The sequence below is a fragment of the Corvus hawaiiensis genome, chromosome 14, assembly GCF_020740725.1.
Source record: "Corvus hawaiiensis isolate bCorHaw1 chromosome 14, bCorHaw1.pri.cur, whole genome shotgun sequence".
Classification (NCBI taxonomy): Eukaryota; Metazoa; Chordata; class Aves; order Passeriformes; family Corvidae; genus Corvus; species Corvus hawaiiensis.
The window spans coordinates 21,606,773-21,633,948 of NC_063226.1; the positions used below are offsets into that span (position 1 = coordinate 21,606,773).

Here is a 27,176-nt window from a genome sequence, read left to right on the forward strand (position 1 = left end):
AATGAGAAAAACACAATGGCTGGAAGTGACATGGGGCAATGATACGTAAGTATATAAAAATTGGGCAATTGAGAATATTTTTAGGTGTAAAGAGGGTAAGGAGAGATGAATTCACCACAGAAAAGAGAGCAAACCTGTCTCAATAACTACAGACTGCCCAAGTGGAAAATACAAAGGGAAAGCAGAGCTAACTTTTGCTGAACTCCTACTTGGCCTCATAATTCAATCTCTGTTGCCAAATTCAATGGATTGAAACAGGCAGTGGATGTGCAAAGAGACAATGTGGCTCTGTCCTGCATTATCCCAGCAAGGGAGGTTGATAAATGGCATTCCAACATCTATTTTCCCTCTATGGCAAGTGAACCCTCTTCAGTGCACACCGCAGTTTTCTCCAAATTCCCCTGAAAATGAACCTGTCCCTCAAATGCTGCCAGCAGAGAAGTGACAGAACAGCAACTACAGATTTGGAAGGTGGATCTGGAGCAGGATGATGGACAGACATAAAAGCCAGGGCAGCTTCTCCAGTTCCTTCCGTCAGCCCCACTGGGACCCTTCCTGTCCCAGCAGATGTTCTCCAGTGCTTTGCCCAAGCTTTATCCCAAGGGATAAAACTTCCAGCCCTTCTCTTGGGAAACTCTGCCCCTGGTTCTAAAGACCTCTCCACTCGATATCCTCCTAAACTCCTATAAAAATGTGAAGTTTGTGCCCTTTCCAGGCATTTCCACCTCTCTGTGTGGAGCCACTGTCCCAGCACTTGGTGCAGTGTCCCAGGGGAAGGGACTTTAATGACCCAGCGTCACACTGACTCCTCAGAGCAGCTGAAATGAGGGGTTCAGTGGTTCCTGAGGGAGGTGGTGATCTCTGTGCAGTGCTGCCTCAGCTCTTATCAGCTCAACACCAGGAAATGTCGCCCATTCCTGCTGCCTGGCACAATAGGATCACACAAAATCGGATAAATAACCCAGTCCTTACCTGTCACCACCAGCTGCATGGTGAGGTTCTTGTAGAGGCCGTATTTGGGGTTGCTCAGGACGATGGTGTAGTTCCCAGCGTGTCTTGGCCTCACATCTCGTATTCCCAGTCTGTATTTCAGTGGATCTGGCTCGTAGCAGGTGTGGTTGTCCTTGATCAGTTTGCCATCCTTGTACCTGTTTGGGAAGTTCCATCAAGGCTCATCATGTTCCTGTCATCCCTCAGAAACCCTGTCACCCACTTGAGGGGGGATAAAGGGTCATCCCAGCAAGGGAAATGCAGGTCTAGAATCACTGCTTGGGTTGGATATTTATTCCTGTTATCCATCCACACCAGAACTGATTCACATCTGCAGTGCTGTGGGATGGATTCATTCCACACAGGAAAGGTGTTTTATTGGGTCTGAGTGAACAGAGCCTCTCACAGGCTCAACTGTGATCTAAATGCCCCCAGATGAAGCTGGATGGGCAACACCAAGTGTGGAAAACATGGATTAGCAAAATGTGTGTCCTCAGTTTTAAAGGAAGAGATTAATTCAGCAGAATTGTCTCTCAGGATGTCTGTGTGAGTCTTTCCGGAAAAGTTAAACTGTGTCCTGGACAAGGTTGGTCCATAGGGAGGCCAGTGAGGAATTCCCAGCCTGGAATATTCCCTCAGGGCAGGAGAGCAGCATCTGCACGAGAGGCTCCTCTCCACTGCTAACCCCACACGCAGGTTTATGGTTAGGAATTAGGCCAGCCTTTGCCACACACAGAGCTTTAGGCTTGGTGGAAGGATACTGGGCATCTCCCACTGCCTGAGGATGCTGGAAACTTCCTTTGCAGTCGTAAAAACAACCATCCTGAGAGACCTCCAACATCAACAGCTGGGGCTCTGAGGGAAGGCAGCTCTGGTGGTCCCAGGCAGCCACCAAAGAGCTCCATGCTGAGCCCAGGAACAAAGGCTTGGCAGGGAGAAGGGGTCGGTCCCCACTTCAGCTCCCAAAACATCCCCATCCCTAAATAACAGCAGCAATTAAAAAGACCTCCTGGCACTGACTCCACTGAAATTAGAGGATTTCATGTTATTTCACTGCTAATAAAATGCAGCAAGACCAGCCCTGAGCAAGCCTTTGCTGCCTGCCAGGCTCTCAGCTGGCCAAGGACAGGTGCTCCAGGGAAATGCCACCTTCTCTGCCAGGACAGGCACCCGCTGGATTTGATGCAGGTAAAGATGTAAAAGGCACTGGATGGGATTGTTAAAAATGGAGCAGGAGAGAGGCCAAGTGATGAAACGGTAAAGAGAGACTCAAATGGAGCTGCTGTTTAGCAAATCCACTGCAATCCTGGTGGAGCCTTTAGTTTGCTCAGGAGGATTCACTGCACTGTCTGCAAGGATCTGCTGGCACAGGATTGGAGGACATTGTTTAAAAGTTCTGGAGAGAAACAATTTCTTCTGTTAAAAATCTGTCCTTTTTCTCTTATCCCCTGCCCCCTCCCAGACTGACCAGCACTGCTGGGGGTGAACAGGCACCCCTTCCCCGAGAGCTTTCTCCTTGGATCTCCCAAACAATTCTGTGCCCAGGGAAAGTGAGACACACATTTTTCCTGGAGGCACCTCTCTTGCATGGCTAAGAGAGGAAAATAGCCTGGGAATGAGGGCTGGCTTGCCCAGCCTGCCAGAGCTCAGGCAGCCCAGAGCAGAGGCACAGCTCGGGGCATTCCCAGCTCCCATCTCTGGTCTGTATGGCCAGGAACAGGGGTGATCTATTCCAGACAGGATCCCTAAAGGAGGCCAGGTGTTCCTGCTGTTGATGGGGTACTCACCAGGTGACAGTCGGCCGAGGAAAGGCGTCCACCTTGGCAGCCAGCTTCAGGGACTTGTGTCCTGAGGTAATCTCGTAGTAAGGCCCTTTCTTGTGTGAGACCGTGATGTAGGGTTTTTCTGGGAAGAGAAATGAGCAGGGACATTTGGAATGGCAGCTCTGCCACAGGACAGAGCTCACACCTGTGAATTACTCTGTTCCCACATGAGATTTTTTCCAGTACAGACCTGCAGAGCTGCAGAGAACCGAATGGATCCGGCTGTTCCCTCAGATCCCCCGTGCAGCCCAGCCTCAGCCAGGAGGGGCTGTTCCCACAAGAAGGAATTCATGTGGAAAGCAGAGGATATGCACCAGCATTGCCCCTGGATCGCTGTGCAGAATGCCTGGGGCATCTCTTGTCCATGTGGAGCCAGCAGGATGGATTTTCCAGGGCCTCAGCAACCACAGTCAATGCCAGCTTTTTCAAACAGCTCAGCTCCCTCAGACATCCCAGAATCCCAGAACAGTTTGGGCAGGAAGGGACCTTAAAGCCCATCCAGTGCCACCCCTGCCACGGACAGGGACACCTCCCACTGTCCCAGGCTGCTCCCAGCCCCAATGTCCAGCCCGGCCTTGGGCACTGCCAGGGATCCAGGGACAGCCACAGCTGCTCTGGGAAAACCATTCCAGCCCCTCCCCACCCTCACAGGGAGGCACTCCTTCCCAATATCCCATCTAAATGTACCTCTTGAACTTGTTGGAAGACACGGGAGCTGACTCTCATTGACTAATTAGAGGCTATCGATAATTAATAGATGTTTTAACTGATTGAATTTCTCCCTAATGCCATTTCAATTCCTTTAAGCCAAACACTCCTGGTCCCTGGTCCATCGTGGCGTGGCTGCAGCACTCACCATACACGGTGACAGTGACATTGGCCTCCAGCCTGGTGGCATTGAATGTCCTGCAGATGTACAGGCCCCCATCTTCCATGGTGACATTTTCAATTGTCAGGCTGCTGCCGACTTTGTACACTACATCACTCTGGTCCATCGCTCTTCTGGGGTGAGGGTGCTGGGAGTCACAAAAAACAGGGTTAGAAAGCAGCAGAAAGTGGATTTTCGTGTTCACCCATTCAAAGGCTGCCAGGAAAGAAAAGCAGCGATTCATCTCAAAATGATCACATCTCTCCATCACTGAAATAAATCATATAAAAGGCAAATCAGCAGGAAGAGCTCTTGTGTGAAGTTTCATTACCAACTCTAATAAGAGAGAGAAACAGAGTGGAAATGCAGCACTTTGTACTGAAATCTGGGCAGGCAGGTAAATAAGGGGATGCATCCCAGCCCTTCTCCAGGAGCAAATCCCAAGGGTCTCAGGGCAAAACTCCTGCAGGGTCAGAGCTGTGCTCTGAGGTTTTGGTTTTGAGGGTTTTTTAATTGATTTTGGTCACAGTCAGTAATTTTTCTGCATTAAAAACCTCCTGCTTTCTAAAAGAAATACATTATGACAGAAATATAATCTATTATGACAGCCCAGTGCCAATGCAAATTCCTGGAGAATTTTAGACAGCATGATTGCTTTTGATAGGATTTTTCCTCCTGGAGATTTGGCCAAGAAGTTTTACATTTATAATGTTAGAAATATAAGGAGAGTTCATAGGAAAACAACTCTTTTCCACCATATGGGCTTCAAGAAACCAAATTCAGTAACACTGTAGTGCTTGCACCTCTGTAAATTCTGTGTTACATTTTCTGTAGTTTCCTCACCAAAACAAACTCGGACATTCTTTATTTTAAGGAAACAAATCAAAATTAAACAGATTTTAGGGATCACATTTTACACCTTCCCAAGAGGCTTAGATGCTTCTTTGCAATGTGTATTTTGCTGAACTAAAAAGAAAAAACTCCAATTTTTTAATTCTCAGACCAATTAGTAGAATCTCAGATAAATTAACTGATTTGGGAAATGATCCCCTTCTGTTTTGTTTTTTTTTTTTTTAGAAGTGACAGGGTTTGGAACCTTAAATGTTCAGTCTCTGACTTATTTCTACTTCAGATTTGGCAGTTTTGTGTTGTATCCACAGAAAGCTCAAGACCCCACACTCAGAATTTAGATTTCATTCTTTGCAGATGATTTCCACAGGTTCAGTTGTGTTTTCCTTTGCATTTTCCTACTTCATAAATACCAAAATAGATGGGGAGATTGACAAGTTACAACCTGCACTTGAGATTTGTCCCTATGAGACAGCCAGGACAGAAGGAATGAGGGAGTTTTTCTTCCCAAAAAGAAGGAAACATTCCTGGCTTTTCTTGACAAGGGTTTATTTAGCCTGAGGTTTGCAATTTAATCTGCAGGTTCAAGAAGGGCAGAGAAGTTTTGAATTCATCCAAACACAAAATTCAATCAATTATAGGCTTACAAATGGTTGGGTAATTTCAGAATAAATAATAATTAGGTTTTCTCAGCCCTGTGGGTTTTGGGAAGGGGGGAATACAGGAATTCCATCCACTCACTCTGCCACGGGGACACGTCCAGATGAACTCGATGCGCCCGTTGATGAAGGTCTCTGCTTTGCACTCCAGATGCAGAGTTTCTCCAACCAGCAGCTTTTTGGGGGTTGCCCTCAGAGCCAGGTTCTGTATTCTGCCCTCTGCAATGGAAGAGGCAGAGCTGTGACAGCAGCACTCTTTGCACCAGCCCCGTGCAGGGTGGGATCCATCAGCTCATCCCTGATCCCACGGACACAGTCAGTCAGGAACGGCTGCTCTTCCATGTGCCGTGGCTCCAACCTTCTCATCAGCTCCACGGAACAGAGTTTCCAAAGATCACTCATCCTTTCGAGGGCCTCAACATGAGAGGATCCCCTTTTGTTGGACATCAGACATGTTTCTCCTGCCCTCTCCTGCCCAGCTCCCTTTCCTTCCTGAATGGGAACCCCAAATCCCTGAATGGGATCCCCAAGGCCCTGAATGGGATCCCCAGATCTTGCTCTTGCACATTTATCAATGCCTTAAATACATCAGCTCTGAACTTCCATCAGTGTTTTTTGTGCCCAGTACCAAAACCACCCCAGACCACTGACAGTAACCCAAGAGAGAAAAGGATTTCCTGGGTCCTTCTGAGCTGCAGAGCGATGGCCTAAGAGGTTTTGTAGGTCTGCATTCCTGATTTTAGTAAAAAATTACTCCAAAAGGGAAGAAAAAGGAGAAAGAGAGGGATTTACAGGACTTCTAGTTGGCTGCCACACAAATTTACAAGGCTGTTGTTCAAAGCTGAGTGCTGATTGTATAGAAGGATGCCACGAGCTAATGGGAATGAACTCCCAGTAAACAGAAGATAAATGAGGAGATAAAGAACATACATGGAAAACGAAAGAAAAATAAATTCTAATTGGTTTCATATAAATGCCCAGCACTCAAAAATTTAATGTTTAGTTGCTTCACATTCAGATTTTAATTATGAGCTGAAGCTCAGCTGTAAATCCAAGGGAAATGGTGTAGTAAATCACCAAGAGAAAATCTATGAAAAAGCAAAGATGTGAATCAGCGGTGTAGTGAGATTTTTATATGATGATCACACGTGGTTAATGACCAGAAGCAAAAAGAAAGCTGCTGTTTGGTTTATCCTGAACCAGCAGTTGTTTTAATGTAAATACAGCTCAATCCAAGCAAACAAAGCCTTGGTGGGGTTTGAATAAAACCCTCCTGTTTTGTACCACCTCAGCACTTGGTCATTTTTCAAAACCAGGAGTGGCTCCAATCCAAGTTCTATTGAATAGAGAAAAAAAGGAAGAATGAGTTTACTTTTAGCGTTCCAGCTCGGGCTTGCTGCAGATGCAGACCAGTGAGATCTATCAAATATAATTGAGGCTAACCAAGGAGTACCAGGCAGGAGCTGCCTGTGAAACAGAGGCTCTGTGGTGGTCCCTGGGCACTCACCCAGTCTCTGGGCCAGGTAGTAGGAGTTGAAGACGCTGCCGTTGACGTGGGCCGAGCAGGTGAGGATCCCAGAGTACACAAAGGAGTGGGAGGGGATGACAAAGCCTCTCCTGGGGTCCCACACCATCCTCTTGAAGCTGATCTCTACAGAAGAAGGGTACTGCAAGGGAACAGACAAGGAGTGAGAATTCCCATTCCCCTCAGAGCCAGGGCTTCTTGTAAATGCTTTTGAAAGAATCAAGCTGTGGCATCTGTGTTTAGAAGCATGAGGAAAAATAAGGCAAATTGCAGAAAGAGATCTGAGACCTGAGGCTTCATCATGCTTTAGCACTCATGAAGGTCAAAGCTGGAAGTGGCAAATGCACACTGAACCAGATCGGTGACTAAACAGATCTGACAAGACTGAGAAAGCTTTTTTTGCCCCAAATTAAAATCACATTAAGCAAAATTAAAAGTCTGAGTTGTGTGTCTTACCGTGAATTTCTTAGTAACAAAGATGATAAATTGAGGTGGCTGGGATCTGCTTGGTATTAGTGAGAGGTACCTTTCTCTGTGCATGTTTAAAGAGAGTGCAACGATTTTAAAGTATAATGGTAACATAAGGAACTTAATTTACGGTGGCAAAGAGTCCATTTTCCACAAGAATAATAAAACGTGATAAAGCTGAACTTCAGGGTTTGGCAGCTCTGCTCCCCAATGGCTGGAGGAGGGGGGAAGAAAAAATAACCCTGCTCAGGAGGCCCTTTTCAACACCACACACAGATTAAATGTCTTCATAAAATATTCACAAATATCTATTTAAACAATCAAACAAGAAAGCGTCAATGCTGCTCGAAGGAAATCACAGTGGCTTTCCTCCCTTTGAAGCGCGTTGTCTCCTGGAGATTGAATTTGGAAGGAGAGGATGTTCTAAATTTGTCCGACGGCCTCGCTCACCTCTCCTCCCCCGTGCTCACCTCCGCCCCTCTCCCACCCCGCTTCCTCCCGGCACGGGAAGCCGCCACCTTGGCGCTGTGGAATTCCCAGCCAGGGCCAAGCCAGCGGTGCCATCCGCGGCTGGATCCCGCAGCTTCCCGAGGCGCGAGGTCCCAGCGGCTCCCGGCCCTGAGCGCTCCTTTGAGAGCTGTGCCCAACCTCTGCCTCCCTGCCCTGTGCTCCAGCTGCTCGGATGGGGAAATCTTCTGGGAGTGACTTTTTGTGGGAGAGAATTAGTGGGAGATTTCATTCCAGCAGCGAGGCTGCAGTTTGTGTTTGGAGAAATGACCGGGAATTTAGCTGGGAAGAAGGAAGAGCAGGGCTGCCCATCAATAAGGGAATAAACGTGGAGATGGGAATTCCAAGGCCAGCCTGAGGCTCACGTGATGGTTGCCAGGGTCAGCAGCACTGCTCCAGCCATGAATTTGGTGGAAGCAGGCTCAAATCAGATGGGGATGTTTCATTTTTATAGCCAAGGAGGGAAGATGATAACACTTATCCAGCCTAAAGTGAGAACTGGAGAGGAGCCTTGTTCCCCCCTTTAATCCCTGCTGACAGGATCTAAAAACAGAGATCTCCAAAGCCATAAGGCCCCTGCTGTCCCCCTGCACCTCTACTGGGAATGTGCCAGGGGTCCCAGCAGGAGCTGGAGCACTGTCCCAGGCCCTGTCATTCCCTGTGCTGCCTCCCAGGGGAAGGGGACATCCAAGGCATGGAACTGCCACGAGGAGCAGAGGTGCTCAGACCCCTCTCTGCCGTGTCCAGGGCAGCCTCATCCCTCACAGCCCCTCCAGAACAGGCTGGAAGAGGGGCACAGGATGAGCTCCCATCCCTATTAGGATTTCCCAAGCTGTCAGCCTGGCAGGGGAATGGAAAGGCACAGAATTCCTGATGTAAAATGCAGGACTGGAGCCAGGAGACCTCTGTCCTGTTGTTCACTCCGTGACAGGCTACTCTGGAGAGCAGTTCTGAAGCCCTTTAAATGAGTGAATCCATTGACTGATCAGGGCCCAGACCTTAAATTTCCATTTTTATTATCCCAAACAGCCTTGGCCTGCACAGACCGTGCTGTAACCTTGACATTCAGGTGTGACTGCTGCCAAAGGGATGGATGCTGGAGCTGTCTATTCCCAAGGCTGAAACTTGGTTTGAATTGATGAAATGAAGCAAAAATGGGCAACTGTTCTGAGGAGGTTCAAGGTATAAAGGAGAGAAGCTTTCAGAGGGCCAGGTGTTACACAAAGAGTTTTGAAGGAAAATAGTGCTTTGTCATCTACCGCTGCCAATTGATGGAGGAACATCAAGCCACAACACAAGAAAAATATGTAATAAACTCAGCCTAACCCCCAAAAATCTTTGTACCCAGTTCAACAGTAACACACTGCAAGAACAGGTTCATGTTTCTGGATTTTCAGTGTCTTTGCTATTTTTTATTGGATTTACCCAGGTTTATACATCTTAATCCGTGTTTTTCCCCACTGTGTTGGCAGCCCAGACCTTGAACCGAGTTTCTCTGAAGCCACGTCTTACCTGGGTGAGCTTGGGTCTGATGTCTGGAGAGGTGACCCGGCAGGGGACAACCACTGTTTTCTTCTCATCTACAATGTAGATGATTTCAGGGTGCTCCGAGTGCATCTCCACAAATGGATTCCTGTAATCTGCAGGGAAAAGAACGTGGATTTGGAAGGGCACTGCAGAGTGAGCACTGAGCTCCCTTGGAGTCAGGACATCCAGTGACCTCCTGCTTGTGTGCAAGTACCACTGTCGCACAGGGATTAGGGCCAGTGACCAATTCCTTGGATTGAGCCCCACGCTCATCCAGAAATTGCCCAGAATGGCACATTTGTGTGCAGACACGTGAAAAACTTCATGGATTACCAACTCAAGATGCCAAGATACATCTGGGCCTTGGGAGCCCTCCTGTCCTTCATCTGGGGATATCAATGTGCATTTCTTGACTGATGACCACAGCCTTTGCTTAAGGAATGCCATGGAAATACCCAAGTGCTGTCACCTGGAATTAACCTCAGAGAATCAGCTCAGTGCAGAGCTGGAGCTCCTTTTCTCCACAGCCCACCCCAGCTTCAGCCCCAAACACACCAAGGCACAGATGGACACAGCAGAGTGGCCCTGCTGCCTTTTGTGGGGTTTGAAGCTTCATTTTAGCTCTAAAACTGGAAACTTTTTCCTTAGCAGATAAAATGTACCATGGGCTCCATCAGGGGGAGAGCAGATGTTGGTTGGGGCTGTGTGTGTGTCAGAAAGGCCACGTGTGAGGGGGATGATGGTGTTTTACAAAGGCATTCGGGGCACTGTGCAAGGACCAGAGATGTGGGGTTCGTGTGGGGAGCTGGGATGAGGGGCTGAGCAGGAGCACTGAACGTGAGGCAGATAAAAACCCCAAATCTGGATGACTCCTCTAATTTCTAGCACTGTCTTTCCATGCTGGCTTTTCCTCCACACCAGTGGTTTATTCTGGCTGTGCTTTGGAGCAAGGGCATTGCAGGAAACGTTATGTGAGAGAGATTAATTAGAATTAAAACATTGGGTCTCTAATCTCCCCACATTTAGGAAGTTTCAGATACACATCTGAACTTTCTGGTCAGGCAGGCCCTGGTTCTAATCAAGCCTTGAGCTGAGAAACCTGATCTTTGAACCACAACTTTGTAGCTTGGTCCAAGCCCCAAAACAAATAGGAAATACTTATACTCAGTCCAGCGTGTCGTGCACTTTCCCAAAAATGCTAAATTCTCCTGTTGAGTCACATTATGAAAATGTGTTTAGTGTTTGTCCCTGAGCTGCTTAATCCCTCTGCAGTCTTGCTCTCCAGCTGAACCACGCTGGGAGGTATCAAATGTAACAATATTTTTGTTTTTATTCTACTTTAAAAAAAGACACTGGATAATTAAAAGAAGATCCTTGGGTTATTTGTGATAGGAAAAAGCAGAGAAAATAGATTTCTGTGTATTTGCAACAAAGGGCAAAAATGTGTCAGGGGAAATGTAATCACAATTATTTCTTGTCCTGTGGAGAAAAGGAGAGAACAAGGAATGTGCCACATGAGGGGGGATGGACAAAGGTATAGGCTGGATGGAAAAGAGTATAGGCCAAGAAGAAATTTGCTGGGAAAAAATCTTCCTGATACCAAACTATTCACAATTCAGGAGCAAATTTTGACTGAAAAGATGGAAGCACTGAATTTAAAACTATTTCTGCCAGTATTTTTAGAAAGAATTTCAGAATAGCACTGTTTGTTTAAGGAGTAACATAAATCAAAAGAAGGCAGCTAAGAAAATAGGAAGTAATCCTAAAATGCAGGAAAATATTGAACTGTGCAGTGATTGATTCATCTTAGTCAAAACAGAGTAAAATGTCTCAAAAATATTTCCTGTTCAGGGAAAAAATATAATTTTTAAACCCCATTCTCTCCTGAACTCCAAGACCCATCTCTACCAAATTTTCAGATTCACAAGAGACCTGAAATGAATCTACCTTTTTCCAGCTGCAAATAGGACAGATGTGGTGCTACTGATTCACCTAAGGGGAAGCAGGGATTTACAGGGTGTGTGACAGAAGCTGTATTTCAGTCCTAATTGATTTTTAATAGCAGCCTGCTCCTCAGCTGCCATGTGTCCAAACAGGGGCTGCAGATAAACTATCCCAGATAAGCTACAATCTGAATTGGAAGCCAAAAGAGATAAATCTGGCCTTCTACCATCACTATTTGAAATCTCCATGGTATCTTAAAATCACCGTGCACTTAACAGCAGCAAGGGGCAGTTTCTGGGTGATAAAGCTTGGGAAAAGGAAAGGATGGCTTCAGCTGCATTGATTGTTAATCACTCGTGGGTGTTGGGTCTCCTGGGCATCATTCTCACTGTGTTTTGAAAAAAAAAGAGAAAAAGGTTTTCTATTTTATGGGTTCTCCTCTTTGCTAAGCCTGTGGGGTGTCCTAGAGCAGATGGCTGTGATTTGTGTTATCTCTGGGCTTTGTGTTATCTCAGTGATCTGTGTCATCTCACTGCTCTGTCCAGTTTATACCCAAGGGGGATATCTGGGGGAGGGATACCTGAGGGTGGGATACCTGGGGGTGGATACCTGAGGGTGAGATACATGGGGGTGGATACCTGAGGGTGAGATATCTGGGGGTGGATACCTGGGGGTGGGATACCTGGGGGTGGATACCTGTGGGAGCCACTGGGATTCCACTGGGATTGGCCCAGTTGGTCAGAGCAGGGTGCTAATAAAGCCAAGGTTGTGGTATTGATCCCAGTATGGGCCATTCACTTAAGAGCTGGACTCGATGATCCTTGGGGGTCCCTTCCAACCGGGAATATTCTGTGATTTTAGCTCCTGGTGTGAGAATGCTGCTTGTAGGGCTGCCCTGCTACAGGTTTGACATGAGAGCTCAGCCAGGAGGTGAGGGCTGTGCTTTGGCCATGAGGGAACAGTGACCCTGCAGTGACAGGGCCAGGCAGCTGCAGGGGAAGGTCAAGCACCTGGGTATGTCCCTGAGGTCAGGGAGGCTTTGTTTTCCTCCCTAACTGTGGAACTCTGTGCAAAAGGAAAAAAACAATCCCATAGAATCCCAGAATGGTTTGGGCTGGAACCTTAAAGCTCACCCAGTGCCACCCCTGCCATGGGCAGGGACACCTCCCATTATCCCAGGGTGCTCCAAGCTCCATCCAACCTGGCCTTGGACACTTCCAGGGATGGGACAGCCTCAAGGATCTCAGTCATCAAGCACTAGAGAGCCTCAGGACATGGAGAAGAGCTCAAACCTGTTGTGTCCTGCTCCAGCTCCAGCTTCAGCTGCTCCAAGCCCCCTCCTAAGCAGGAGCAAGGCAGCGTCATAGGGAAGGAGAGGCTTTCCAGCACTTTCCAGGCAGCTGGACTGCTCACTTAGATAAGCAAATATAAAGTGGCTCAGCTTTGGGGCTTAACAGAATGACAAAGAATAAATTCTGAGCTAATCAAGTGCCAGCTGATACCTTTGTTATGGTTTGTGCAGACAAAAAACCTGATCCTTCATGAAACTCCTCGGTAGTTCAGACTGACGGTGGCGTGGAAAAATGATCTGCTGGAACATCAGGAGTGTCACTGCCAGCTTTACAAACACGCTCACCACCTCCAGTCCACCAGCAATCTGTTAACTCCTTGTAACAAACTCTCTCAGAGACAGAACTTCTTGAAACAAAAGGGACTGGGTCACTTTTCCTTCAAAATGATAACCTCAGCCTCGAGGAAGATCTCCAGTTCCAGGTGGTGTAAATCAGTTGCACTCAAGTGTTGCAATCTGGAGAGCTGTGGCATGGGAAATGCAGGTGTTGTCCTCTCCACAGTCACCAGCACTGAACTCAGGGAGAATTTCTCAGCAAAGAAACCCTTTATGAAAGCGGAGTATTTCCCTGTAGCTTGGCACATCTGTTCCTCCCGAGCTGGGAAGGTGAAATGCCCTATGAATCTCACCCAGAAAGAAACACCCAGCAATTCCCAGAGGATAATTTAAAAGAATGATTTACTGTGGGCTGCAAAGCTCGTTATATGTGAGGAAAGACAAGAGCTGAAGCACGCTGGGGACTTATCAGCTGCAGCCCCGACGTGGAGGCGGGGGAAAGGCCCCTTCCCCTGGGTCTCAGACTGGATGTCTGGCTCCCAGGTCAGTGGAAGTTTGCAGGAAGCTCAGGCAGGCCAGGGTGTTGTTTTTTACCCAGCAGGGCTCAGGAGGGAACACAAACAGCTCAGCCAAGGAAGCCGTGGCAGCAGGATGGAGAAGGGAAGGGACTGTCCAACACCAGGGACAGCCAGGCCGGGAATGAGGCACGGAACACACAAAAGCAACTCAAAGGTCAAGTGTCTACAAGAACATTGTTTTCCTCCAGACAGTGAAGCCCTTCATGTTTAGATGCCCGTTGTGTCCAGGAGATCAGTTGCTGCTCGAGAGGAGCTTTGGGAGGGTCCTTCCAGCTCGGCTGGGCAATCTCAGCCGTCCCCTCACGCCTCCGCGGTGGCAGCAGGACAAAGCTCCAGGACGCGGGTCCGGGACACACACAGGACTCCCTGTGACACCTGCTCTTTGTTCAGTGTCACCTGCAGAACAGGGGCCTCTCTCCAGGGGCTCTCCACTTGAATCCCCTTCTCAGAGGCATCACAGCCCCATCCTGCCTGAAGCTGAGGGGCTCAAACCCCTCAGCACTGCACTCAGCATGTTGCAGATTCAATCTCTCCTACATCTCTACTTCCCAGCACTGTACCCCCTGCCTGTGCCTCTGAAACCTCCTCCTGCCACACACACACAGAGGATTTTATACAGGATTTTGGGTGCTTTTCATTCCTGCACTGTGACAGCAATTTGTCTCGTGGTATTTGTCTCCCATCCAAGGCCCCGGAGTTGACATCGCCTGTCCCTCCAGGTGCTGTCAGCCCAGGAGCACGATGAGCACTAAATGGCCTTTGAGGACAGTCATTCATGGCTGTTCATGGCCGTGAAATTCCTGCACAGTCTCATTTTGCCTCTCACTTTGTTCCAGCTAAGGATAATTCTCTCGCCCTCGCCGTTTATTTTCTTCACTCGGCCATGCCTAAGCTGGGGAGCCTGGGCAGAGTTTCACAGGTTCTTTAAGTTCACGTTTTGACATAATCCCCATGAAGTTCGTCTTCATCAAGGTCAAAAGCAGCGAGAAGAGGTTTATAACCTGTTCTTTACAGTAATAGCAGCATTAGCAGTGCAGCGACACTTCGGGCAGAGCATTTTGGAAAGATTCACAAGGAAACAGCCTGGTCTGCTGAATTCCCCCTGGTGACCCATCAAAGCTGCCTCTAGGTACAGGAGTAACTGCTATAAAGGCACTTGTTTTGAATCTGGATCTTTGAAAATGAAAGACCTTTCCGTTTGGCAGGCCAATGAAAAGAATTGGTGGTGGAATGTTTAGATTAAACAGAAAGCAGAATATTTTCTCTTCAGGCAAAACAAAAGTGACTGCAAATCCCCCAGAAGCCAATCTGAGTCAACATGAAGCATTCTGTTTTGGTCAAATGAAATGCATTCTTCCCCTGGAGATTACTGTTAGAAACACAGGAATACTTGTAGAGGAAAAAAATATTACTCTAAAAAGTGTTACTTCAAAAATGATAGAAGCAAAATGCTTCTCGCTGCCAAGCAAATAAAGGCAAAATGGAAAGATTTCTTTTGAAAAATCCCAACAAAACACCATAGAAAAGGAGGCCTCCATGCTTTGTCTGGAATTATGTTTCAAGCAGCAGGAGAATTTATAAATTCTGACTCCTCCCACCAGATTTTAAGCAGGCTTTGACTTTGTAGAAAATATTCCCCAGCTTTATTAAGAACAGATCTCCCACCCTGGGGAAGGCTCAGCAATTAGCAGCTACTGAGTGGATAAAAACCAGGAAGGAAGCAGTGGGGGAAGTGTGGGTGATTTTGGCCTTTGGACTTCCATTTAGAAATTCTTGATCCATGAGGAAGGATCGGCTCCTCTTCCTGCTGGGCTGTCAGGAGCTGTCACTGACGGTGCTAGGAACTTCTGCTGCTCCTCCAAGGCTTGTCTGCTTTAAAGTGAGACCCTTTAGGATATGATCTGAAGATAATGCCTTGAATCAGAGCTAAAAGCATCTCGATTTCCCTTGGATCTGGCCCTTATTCCCTGAGGGACAGCAGTGAGGGTGCTGCACAGGGCACAGCCTGTGTTCCGTGTGCTCTGACGCTGAGCTGGGATGTGCAGCCAAGCCCTCCCAGCGCTGCTGTGGGACAGGGACAGCCACTTTATCTGCCTGGCAGACAGCTCAGCTGCTGCCTATCTCAGCTGGCCCAGGCTCTGGCAGCAAGTGCAGCTGTCTGCAGCCTGAAAGGAAGGAGAAATGCAGCTCCAACTCTGTTCCCACTGGTAATATCTCGAGAAAAGCGAGCCAAAGCCCAGAGCTGTCACCCTGGCCCTGCAGTTCTGCTTCTCACTTTTAGATTATCTCTGTGAACTGTCAAGAGGATTAAGGAGGCAGAAATCAGCTTCAAAGAGCATCAGAACCAAAGTATGATCTCATCTGAGGGGTGCTTCCATGCACTTCCAGCCTCTTTAGATTCCTCGTGGTGGGAAAGGGCTGAGGGTGATGGGGCTGCACGTCCCTGGGCTGTGCTGTGGGCGAGGAGGAGGCTGTGGCTGATGTGAACTCCACCCTGGTGCGGCACTTGGACCACCTCTCCTCACTCTTTGTAGCAGCAAGGCAGAGCTCCGGCCCTTCCCTGGAGCTGAGATGCTCCAGCAGGGAGATGCTCCAGCAGGACAAGCTGCTTGGATGCATCCCCCTTTTCCCTCTGGAATGGCCTCAGCAGGACTTGTGCTCCCATATCAATGTCTGTCTTGCTTCAAATTCGATTTCCAGCCCTCGTGCTCTGGACTTCTGGTAGGACTGCACTGTGGCTGGTGCCTCCATGCGTGCCCACACGGGCTTTAGAAGGAGCCAGAACTCTAATTTTCTGCAGGGACATCCTCTGGATTTCCCGTGTTCCTGTGAACGTCAGTGCTGAGAGCCAAATGGGTGGAAGCAAAGGAGTCCCCGAGTCCTGTGTGTTCTTGACTCACTCACACTGAGGTGCTGAAATACCAGTAGCTGATGGCTCTGGGTGGGCAGACCCTGTCAAAATGTTCACTCTTAGAATGTTTGTGTGTCCACTGGGACAAGCAGGAATTGGGGAACCCACCCCAGGCTGTTCAGACCCTCGTGGGCAGCCAGCACTGGGCTCACACACAGCATTTCGTGCCAGCTGCAGTCGGAGGAGGTGAGACTCGTGTTTCTGCAGCAGTTATTTGAGAACCAGCACTATCATGGCCATAATTACTTCAAGAAATAAAAGAACAGCCCTGCTTTGCATAAAAGAAGCTGAAGGATGTGTGTGGCTGGCCCCACACACTGAGGAGGTGCCTCTTTTAGCCCTACAGCTCTGGCACAGCAAATGCCATCAGGGGGTGGGCAGGAATCCCAGCTTGGGAACCTGGATGAACTTTTCCAGACGCTCTTTGGCAAGATGTGCCCAGCTCCAGTTACCTCGGCACTAAAGTCACACAAGGTGGAGGCAGCAGGGTTGGGTGGGCTCATTCCTTGCTCTGATCACTTGCTGAGGGGTACAGAATGTGCAGCAAACCCTTGACTGTGACACAGGGGCTGCTGGGGGATCTCGGAGCTGGGGCAGGATTTGAGCCAGGAGCTCTTCCAGCTGACACCCAGAGGACTCTGACTTTGCTGACACTGACAGCATTTCAAACAGCTGAGAGCTTCAAGTCCTGACTCGTGTCTAGACTGGAGCCTGGGGAAGCCCTTTGGGAAGGTGGAATGAATCTTTGCTTGATTTGTCTTTTTTTTCCTCCTTCTCTAAGCCATGTTAAATTTTATATGTGCCCCAGTGTCCTGGTTTCAGCTGGGAATGATACCTGTGTGTGTATATAGGACAGGAAAGGCAACGAGGCATTGAAAACGTGGGATGTGGGACCTGGCATGATGTAAAAGATACGGAATAAGGAGTGGATGTGGACCTGGTTTTGTCTGGGATAGAGTTAGTTTTTTCTATCTGGAGCAGTGCTGTGTTTTGGATTTAATGTAAGAATGAAGTGGATAACACACCAAGGGGACCACTGCCAGGAGGACTGTCTGCATTTCCCCACAGCCTGCCCTTTCCCTTGGCACAGGGATCCCAAAGGCTGGAATAAATGAGTGTATTCCTCACAGGGAGGTATCCCTTGGTCAGGAGGGGTAACTGCACAGGGCAGATGGAAGCAGATGCCGTGTCTGGGTGGCTGTGGCAGCATTTTCCACGGAGCTGCTCTGCCCATCCAGCCCCACAGTGTGGGACCAGACACTCCCTGCAGAGAGTATCCCTCGGAGCTGCGATGGAATTCACGCAGTTAAGAACTCCCAACTCTTCCTGTTCCAGCCCTGGGCTACTCTGTATTTCCAACAAGGAGATGGGCAACAGGAGAAGGGGTTGTCTTCCTCTTTCATTAAGATCCTTGGGGCTTGCAGCGGGAGGCAGAAAAGGCTTCGGGAACAATTAATTCAGGATGAAGCTCCTGAGCTGTGCCTCCCTGAGTGCCGGAGCTGAGGGGTGGCAGCTGTCAGGGTCCCCCCTGACCCCGGGGATGTGCAGAGTCACGGCTCCACCACCCCACAGGGAGAGCTGCGGGTGCCAGGTCCTGCCAGAGCCCACAGACCCCACCAGGGAGGCTGGAAAAACAGGAGCCAGCACAGGAAATAATGGCCAATAAGCAGGGCTTCCGACACAATCATGTTCTCATTTCGGTGTCAAGCAGCCGGCCAGGAATGAAGGGAAAAATACCATTCCCCTTCCTTTTTTGGCAATAATGGCTTGTAACCTCAGAGGAATCTCCAGCCTTCAGGGGCTGGCTCCACATTTTCTCCCTCCACCTGGCTCAGCCTCACAAACACCCTGCTGAGCACTTGCTGTCTCCACAAAACATCCCCAGAGATGAGCTTTGGGTCTCACCCCTGTCTGGCGCTCCCAGGGATCTGTGAGTTCCCTCCCTTGGAGACAGCTGATGGGTTTCTCAGTGCTGCCCAGACACTGTCACAGCAATTTCCTTCAAAAGGCACGTTTAAATATTGAAGAAAGCCATAGGTGTGCTCTGAACTCCTTGTTTAAGTCCAGAGCAGTTTCCTCGTCCCCAGGACAGCCTGCTGGCTTCCAACAAATATCCACAGGAATTGAATGGGAGGAAAAGTGTGCCCTGAGGACAGACCCATGCTGAGGTATAAATAGCTCCTTTTCACAGGGCCAAGCAGCTTCCTCAGCCTGGCAGGCCAGATCCCAGCAGGAACCTGCAGCTTCTGCGCTCAGAAGAGCCCTGCTTTGGGGTGCACAGGACAAGCTGGACCATTTTCCACTCATTTTCCTTCCATGACTTTTCAAGCACAGGAAAGCTCTGAGTAAGAGCTCTCAGAGCAGGGAGGACACGGGACACAATTAAAGTGCACCTGAGAGGGTGATTTTGTGCTGTTTGTCAGCAGGGCCTTGGCACAGCAGTCTCAGCAAGCAGGAGGACATCCTGCCATTTTTTTAGATCAGCTCTGTTCCAAGAGCATCCCCGGAGAGGTTTTTCATAACTTGGGATATTTTCTTCAGGAAAGTGCTCAGGCAGTCCCAAAAGATCCACGACATTTCCTGCACGTGCTCCTGCCACAGAGTAATGAAGGGCTGGGTAGGCAGCCAGGGCACTGAATCAGGGGAGAGAATTGAGTTTCCTGGAGTGTGGGACGGCTGGGTTAACAATGTTGGACCTGGGGCGTCTGAGCTGGGTGTAATGGGAAAAGGAAACAGCTCAGCACAAGAACCAGGGTGGATAAAGCAACCAGAGCACCAAGAAAAAAGCAGAGAAAGGAAGTAGAAAGGGAGAAAAAAAATGACTTCAGGAATTAAGAAGTAACACCAAAAAGCCACTTTCCAATTAGAGGAAAACTTGCTGGGAAAGCAGGACAAGGGTAGAAAGGGACTCTTTTCAACAGGCAGGAAAGTGTCACCCACATGAATCGAGCAGGTATGTTCACCTGGAGGTGCAAAAGCTGATTTTAGCTGTGTGGGCATATCAGAGTCCCTTGGGGGATGGAAGTCACTCCTCGTGTTGGCTCACCGTCATTAGCAACACCCTGAGACCCTGAGTCAGAGCTGCCCAGCAAAGATTTACGTTTTCTGGAAGTGTAGGTTTGCAGCACTCTTCAAATACCATCAGACAAACTCACTGCCTTGCCAGCATTTGTGTGAGTAAGAGGATTCAAAGAACCACATTTTAGCGTTTACTAGGAAAATGAAATGAATTCATCCCCATGAGCATTTGTGGGGTAGCGAAGGCTGAGCCCACCCGGCACCAGAGGAATTCGTGTCATCCCCTATTCAAGGCACTAAAAGTCAGCTCCTTCATCTGAGGATTCACAATCTCAGCTTGGAAGATTCAAGATGATTCAGTGTTTAGTAATGCGTTTGTCAAGTAGATTTGAAAAAACCCCAGCATTTGGGGGGAATATTCAAACAAAAATTCCCATTATTGGAATGGCTGTTCAATAGGTTGCATTCACTCAACCACAGAGGACCATGCTCCTCTGAAGTTCCTGCTGCCATTTATTCTTGGATCTGAGCTCGATGATTCTGACACGTGGGGGAGAGGCAGCTCAAAGGGAACCAAAATGAGCAATGGGATATTTTTTACAATAAAATACATCCAGTGCAGTCTGGTAGGGAATGTCTCACAGATGTGAGGACAAAGCAGTACATAAATGTGTAGGAGGGAAGGAATTACAAAGAATCCTGTTGGGAAGGTTCATGCCTGGGGAGGAAGGGAAAGAGAGAGGGCTTGGGCATTCAGGATGAATCTTTAGAAAAGCACTGTGACAGCAAAACCCTTTAGGATTGAAGAATTCAGTCTTGAAAGGAAAGGATGTTTAAGGAAGTCGGTGTATCTGTTACTTGGGACACTAAAATGATGGGAGAATCCAGCATTCCAATCCTGGAACTGAACAGGATGCGTGATCTCTGGTTCTCACATCCATGTCCCTGAGAATTCAGCTGGCATGAAAATCCGGCTGCCATGAGAATCCACCTATATTTGGTCTGTTCAGAGTGTCAGAGCTGCTGCTTCCTCCTGGGTCAGCGGGGAGGTGGGATCTGGGAGAGCCCCTGCATTGCTGGTTCTGCCTCACACAGCTCCCACAGCCGAACACAATTTAAAAAAATTGGAATTCTTACCTTGGACAAAGACGTAGATCCTGGCCACAAGCCCCTGGTGCTCGGGGGTGCTGTTGAGGGCACAGCTGAGGTACCCGGTGTCGTTGGCCGTGGCTCTCCTGAGGACGAGCTGGCTGCAGCTCAGCCCGGTGACATCGCGGCAGCCGCTCACGTGCACCCGGGGGTTGTCCTCCCTCAGCTGCCAGCTCACAGACGGGGCTCCCCTGCCAGCACAACACACCCAAATCATACAGGATTCAGGCAAAATTGGGCCTTCCTTCAGGCTAGTTGTTCCCAGTGCTCCTACCCTTGTCATTCCCAAATAAATGGTAAAAGTCGTCGGGTGTTTGCACTTCCACCCATCAGAAATTGAGCTGGACCACCCCACGCTGTTCCTCAGAGCAGGGGACATTCCTGAAATACTCCCTGCAGCAAGGTCCTGGAGAAAAGTTTAATTTCTCTTCTGACACACTGCCTGAACACAAGTTTGTTTTTACAACACTGTATTTTAGCCATTTCAAACATTAGAAAGCATCAGGTAAAATTATATGTTTGTTCCAGGCGGAGGACTTTGCATATTTTAACAGCTAAATTAATGTATATTTTCTTGCACCAAGTCTGCATGGGGAGAGGAGGATATTTATGTAATTTCCCATCACCTTTCTTGCTTAATCAGCAGTGGCTCAGTCTTGATTTTTGTGAAGGCCTTGGAACTAACCAGGTTAAAAATCTGGGAATATCTGCTCAGGACACTTTTTTCCCAATTCCCCTTGTGACAGCAGCCAGAACATCGAGCCAGGAGGGCAGAGGATGCACATTCCACCCAGCAAACCCCTCGGCTGCCAGATCTCCAAGCACAGCTCATGGCCAATGCAATTCCATGGAGTTCAGGCCAAAAAGCAGGGCCTGGGTGTCACCTGCTGCAGGACCCAGGGCTCCCAGCTGGTCCAAGCCACAGCTGGACGTGCTGGTCCTGCTGTGCTGGAAGCACCAGGCCATGGCAACAGGAGCTCCTGCAGCTCCCTCTGAGGGCTCTGGGGATGGACCAGAGACACCACACAGGCCTATGAGATGAAGATGATGAGGATTTCTGTAGCAAACTGTTTTTCAGTGTGGAAACTGGTGGGTCAGGGGGGTAATCACCCATGGATTTTGCTGGGGTAGAAGATGGTGTTAGAGAGAGGGAGCTCTGTGTGTGTTTGCAGAGGAGCCACTCTTCCCCAGAGCAGGGGGCTGGCTCCCCCCTCTCACTCTCTGAATACCCACTGGCATTTGCTGAGCTGAGGAAGGAGAGAGAAGCCCTGGATTTTCCCAGCTGAGAGTTGCCAGGGAGAAATCCGGTCTAGACACACTGACCCAGGACCGAGGTAGTAAGGCCCAGAGTGGCATCTGTGTGAAATTCCCAGCTAGCCAATAACTCCAGTGGCCTGCAGTGGGGCAATAGGTGCAGTCAGAGCATGTCTGCCAGGACATCCAGGGACATTTCCACAAACATCCTCTTGGCCCTCGTTCCCGCCCGTCCCTCTGTCGCCTTCCTGCAGAGGAGGCGGACATGGAGCTGAGCTCTTGGGGTTATTCCCAGCACAAAGCTGAAGGAGAGCACTGGGAAAAGTGGGAATATCCTTTCTGGTGAGCAGCCTCGCCCTCATTCTCGGATGCTCTGGTGGCTTGGACAGCCCTACCCCACGTCAGAGCAGCTTCCTGTCCCTTCCGAGCACCCAGAGCTCTGTCCCCACCTTACCCACGTCATTAGTGACTCCAGGACTGGGATTCCTGGCCCGGAATAGGGAACAGAGCCAGTTCACATGGAGACACGGCTCCCAGCACGTCACTGTGTCCCTGCCCCTCCTCACCCACACCCACCCTGGTGTCCATCGGCGCCAGAATTCTGCTCTGGTGGCCCTGCAGGGCAGCACTGGGATTTCACACCTGTGCTTCCTTAAATCTGCCCACTTTTCCCCCCTACACACTTTATCCCAGTGGAAGGTGAAGCCTTTGCCTGTTGCTTTGGGATTTTCACACATCTGGCAGAGGGGAGTGGCAGCAGCAGCTTCGGCCCCAGTACCACAAACCAGGAAATCTTGGCCAAGAACCTCAAAAGCCTGGAGCTGAGGGGAGGAGGGACATCCCCACATACCTGCCAGGGCTGCTGCCTCCTGCTGTGCCCCACACAGCCCAAATGCCTCTGGAAGCACAAAGAATTCCAGAGCTCCCCAGGGGCAGGAGCTAACCTGTGAGTGTGCAGAGGGGGCAGGAGGGCAGACATCCCCAGAGGGGCTGATCCAGGGAATCTTGCATTCAGAAACCACACTTCCCTTCTATTCCCAGCTCCTGCATGACCTGAGCCAAGGAGCTGAAGTGCTCCAGGCCCTGATCCCGTGTTACATCCCATGCTCACATCCTGTTGTGCTTCTCAGACCTTTCATGGGGATTTCTTGCTTTGCATCCATAAAGCAACGTGGGACTGAAGTGCTAACAACTCCTTCAGCTATTTATTCATCTGGTGGTATGAGAAAAGTAGGGTGCTCCTCCAGATTAAAAAGGTGGTGGATGGAGCACTGCTGGGAAATGCTAATTTAATTGGCCTGGGGCACTCCAGGGACCTCGAGTCCACACAGGTTTTATGGAGAGCACCACTGAGATGTTAAAGGGCTGCTTAGACTTTATTGCCATCGTGTTTGCTGTTTGCCAAGCTAAAAATACCACTGGAAGGTTGCTCTGACCTCGTACGCCACATGGCAAGCCGGAGGTATTTGGAAAAAAGCTGCCTTACACTCCAGGAGAGATCCCAAATTTACACAGGCTGAGTCCATTCACCGTTCTCTACAACAAAGAATTAAATAGTCTGGGACAAAAATCAGAGGAGATGTGTCACCATAACCTAAGGCTTAGATTCACCTTCCCACTGCTTTTTTTTACTGCTTTTAGTAACTTCTGTTGCAGGAAACCATCCAGGCAGTGGCTCCAGCCAAGGGAACCTTGCAAGAAGGTGTAAAAACAATGTGTGTGTGTGAGAGAGAGAAATTGTGAGAGTTTGTGTTACCTTCAGCCTTCTCTCCTGCAACGCTCTCAGAAAAAAACCTGAGGAGCAACCTCTGGCAGCAGCAAAGTGTAAAAATCCCCCTCAGAACAAGCAGCACCTCCATCCACCTCGGTCTGAGGCCTTTTGTGGGACCCAGCAGCTGCTGTGTGTTGTGGCACAGCACAGTGCTCTGGGTGTGCTTCTTCCTCGTGTGTCAGCTGCATCCCCATCCCCAGAGCATCCTCTCCCTGTCATCACCCAAAGTCCTGCTGGTCCTTGCATGGCTGGTGGCACACCTTGTGCCAGGACTGAAGAGCTGCTGTCTTTTACAGCATCAGCACTTGGGGTTTTCACAAGTCCTGGTTAAATTTGATTTAAAGGACAGGTTATGTTTGAACAGGTTGGGTCTTTGAATGTGCGCACAGTGACTGCTGCTTATTTAAGTGTCTGTGATGGGTAGGTGGTGGCTCCCGGAGATCTTGTTTGTCATTTCCTCATGGTCAGGGAGCAAAGGAGTGATTTTAGCTGCAGCTGAATCTGCCCCTTTTCCAGAGAGGATTTCCAGCCATGTCCTCAAGCACGGTACATCCCGCTCCCATGAGCTCTCCCCTGTGCTGACTCAGGGCTTTGCCTTGGCCCCTCTACAACACGAAGAATTCGGCCAAGCTGACCCCAGACTCTCCTCCCTGCTCTGTCCCAGCCCGTCCACCTCCCTCTGCACAGCCCCAGCTCCCAGCTGGCCGAGCATCAGGCTCTGCTCTGTCCTGGAGCTGTGCTGGGCCAAACCAATCAACACAAGAAACGCAGCGTTCTGGAGCAATCCTTACCAGCATTTGATTTTTAGGGTGTCTCCTGGTGAGATGACGATGTGGTCCTTTGAAATGCTCAGCTTTGGTTTCTGAAAAAGCTCTTCCTCAGGGAGACCTGACCCAAAAAAAGAAGGAACCATCATTAGTTCAGACGGGCTATTCACTGGCGTCAGGGCAGCACAATGCACTCGGGACAAGCTCTTTGTTTTGTAAATAGTTCCTAATTTGGGGGCCCACACAGTGCTGCATTCATCCCGTGCAGTTCAGCTGAGTGGGGTTGGTCGGGAGGTGCCCCCAGTTTGGTTTTGTTCCCTTTATTCCTCTCTCTCTTTTCCGACACTGAGCGCCTGCGTTTGTGCCAACAGTGTTCCGAGCCAGCTTTATTACTGAATTATTGCAGATTTAGGAGAACAGAGTTGTGTCAAAAGGATTTTGCACACATATAAAAGTGGAAGGAGTCAGGTGCTTGGGAAATAATTCGATGGGTGAGCTCATACATTACATTTGAATCAATGGGAGGAAACAATAATTCTGGGGAATTATTATAATGATTCTGGGATCAGCATTCCCAAATCCTATGTGTGAGCTGAACCCCAGGCTCGGTGGGCACAGTGGTTGGGGTGATGCTCCCAGGGGACTCTGTGACTCTGTCAGGTCTCTGGTGACAAGGGGCATTAATGACAGCAGTGACAAAGGTCTCTCTCATCATCTCCTGGCCCAGGAAATGTCTCCTGCCTGTGGAACTGTCCCCAGGAGAATCTGAGTGTACACCTACCATGAGACAACGTTCAGAAAGTGAAACTGAGAAGAACCAGAAGCAGAGGCTGGCCAGGCTGGTTGCTTTGTCCAAATTCAAAGCAACATAATCAAGGAGAGGAGAAACCAGGCTCAGATAAGGATCTCCACTTCCAAAGCTCTGACATTAAAGTCGTGTTTTCTTTCCCCTCCTGCTCTTCAAATCTCTCCTCCTTTGCCTCGCACTCGATAAGCCAGAAATCCTCACTGGGCTCCCAGCACAGGCATTATTTGCAGCAGGGAGGGAGATAACATATCTAGCAGAAACACCGGGCTTTAACTTTTCAACTGCACAAAGCAGTGATTTTCCTGCCTCCTCCTCTCTACTCTCATCTCTTTGCTGCTTGATTTCAGTAAATGCTCTTTGCCTGGCATCAGTGTGGGCAGTGACTCGCTCCCGCTTTGGAGTCTGGGGCTTCTTCTGGGAGCCCGTGGAGCTCCCGTCAGGAACTCAGTGGAGGGCAAGTAATCTCGTGGCACCCCAGAGTCCTTCCAGAGGGGATCCTGCCCAGACACCACGGTGCTGGACTCCCCTTGGAGCCACTGACCCGTCCTACAGACTCTGGCTGGGGCTTTGAACCGGTCCTGGCCACCAGAGACAGATCCAGCCTGCTCCCCCCTGCTTTGGCAGCTCCATCTCCAAAGTCCTTTGCAGAACAAGAAGTTGGAGTCTGGCCAACACAAACTCCCTCCAGTGGCTCTGTGTGACATTATTTAGCACCTCCAAACTGCCATTCCATGGAATGCTGGAGAGGCAGAGTAGCCAAGGGGCTCCAGCCCCGCAGTTCCCATTTCTTTTGGGAAGCACTGCTGTTCCTAAACCCCCTCAGGACGGCGCACGCAGGGAGCAGCATCACACTGAGCTGAGAACCAGCAGAAAAAGCCCCAGACTCTGCAGGAGGAGACACTGCCAGGCCAGTCCATCCTTGCTCTTGGCTCCAAGTCCCCTCTGGATTCCAGACAGAGCCAGTTCCCACCGGGAATGGGCTGAGCTTTGGCACAGGTTCTTCCATGGTGCTGAGGTATTTCACAGCCCCTCCAGACTGACTGTGCTGAGCTTTGCAAAAATGCTCCAAGATATGGCCAACAGCTTCAAATTTGTCTGTCAAGTGCCATTAATTTGCCAGCTGAGGGGGGTTTGGGTCCCCGTAGCTCTTCCAGGATCTGCTCTGGGCTGTTGATGCCGTGACTTCAGCCAGGACTTAGAAAATCCTGGGGTTAGAAATAAGATTATTTCTCTCCTCGTGTGCCTTCAGTTGTTCTTAGGGCTTAGGGGGGCTCAGCTGGTGTCTTGAGCTGGGCTTTTGACCAGCCTGGATTGTAGCTCTCATGGGCAAGTGTGGCACTGTCAGAGGGTGTGGGGTGAGAGCCTGAGCTCTGTTCTGACTGCAGAGTCCTTGGGCTTTTACAATACTTGACACCGTTTTTGCTAAAAGAAAGAAAAGTATTTTTCAATTATTCTGTTTTTGCTCCTGAGTTACTTCTTGCCCAAAGTTTATTTTGGCTTGGGGAGCTGAAGAACAGAATAAGCAAAGTGGAATTTCAGTGCTTTTCTACCCTACAGAGGACAGGAGGAGAAATTCCTGTGCCACACACACATCTGGTCTCTGCTGGCAGGTGACAGAAGGTTTGTATGAACACAGCCCGTGCCCCTTCTGCCACACCAGAGCTGAGTGGGCTGGGAAAAGAACATTTTGAGGGCGGAACAGAGAGAGTAGTGAGGGCAAGGTCAGGCTGTGCTAGGGCAGGACACCTAATGCCAAACTGGCAGAGTCACACCTCACAACATTCCTACCCTCCCCTGGTCCCGTTAGAGCTAGACTTGACTTTTTGGGAGGCAAAGCTGGGGACAGCCCCAGGGTGTGTTGCAGGAGGAGAAAGGGATCTGCTCCACTTTCATATTTGTTGTCTGTGTTTGAGGAGATTCATGCCTTTAGCGAGGCTTTAGAGGATGCTGCAAGGGAGGACCAGGCATGGTCCTGGCAGTGCATCCCCCTTTTTCCACAGCCCTGCTCCCCAGCCTTTTTCCCTAAACCCAGGACCCACAGCCTGCCCAGGGTGGGGTGGGTGACCTGCTGGGCTGAGTCCTGCTGAGGCTGAAGTGCTCTGAGTGCACTGTTCAAATTGCAATGCCCAGGCC

The 27,176-nt window shown here is 49.5% G+C and overlaps 1 protein-coding gene across 2 annotated transcripts in view; it reads right to left on the minus strand.

Moving 5' to 3' along the window:
* The window catches only part of LOC125333020 (vascular endothelial growth factor receptor kdr-like), a 120,780-nt gene that overhangs the window by 64,356 nt on the left and 29,248 nt on the right, over positions 1-27,176 (minus strand). For both annotated transcript variants that reach the window (XM_048318486.1, XM_048318485.1), the window contains exons 2-9: positions 24,260-24,356; positions 20,432-20,634; positions 9,202-9,329; positions 6,697-6,856; positions 5,272-5,408; positions 3,670-3,829; positions 2,778-2,895; positions 973-1,148 (exon numbers count right to left, since the gene is read on the minus strand). In XM_048318486.1, coding sequence (XP_048174443.1) covers positions 973-1,148; positions 2,778-2,895; positions 3,670-3,829; positions 5,272-5,408; positions 6,697-6,856; positions 9,202-9,329; positions 20,432-20,634; positions 24,260-24,356 — 1,179 coding nt within the window. The remainder of the gene's footprint in view (positions 1-972; positions 1,149-2,777; positions 2,896-3,669; positions 3,830-5,271; positions 5,409-6,696; positions 6,857-9,201; positions 9,330-20,431; positions 20,635-24,259; positions 24,357-27,176) is intronic.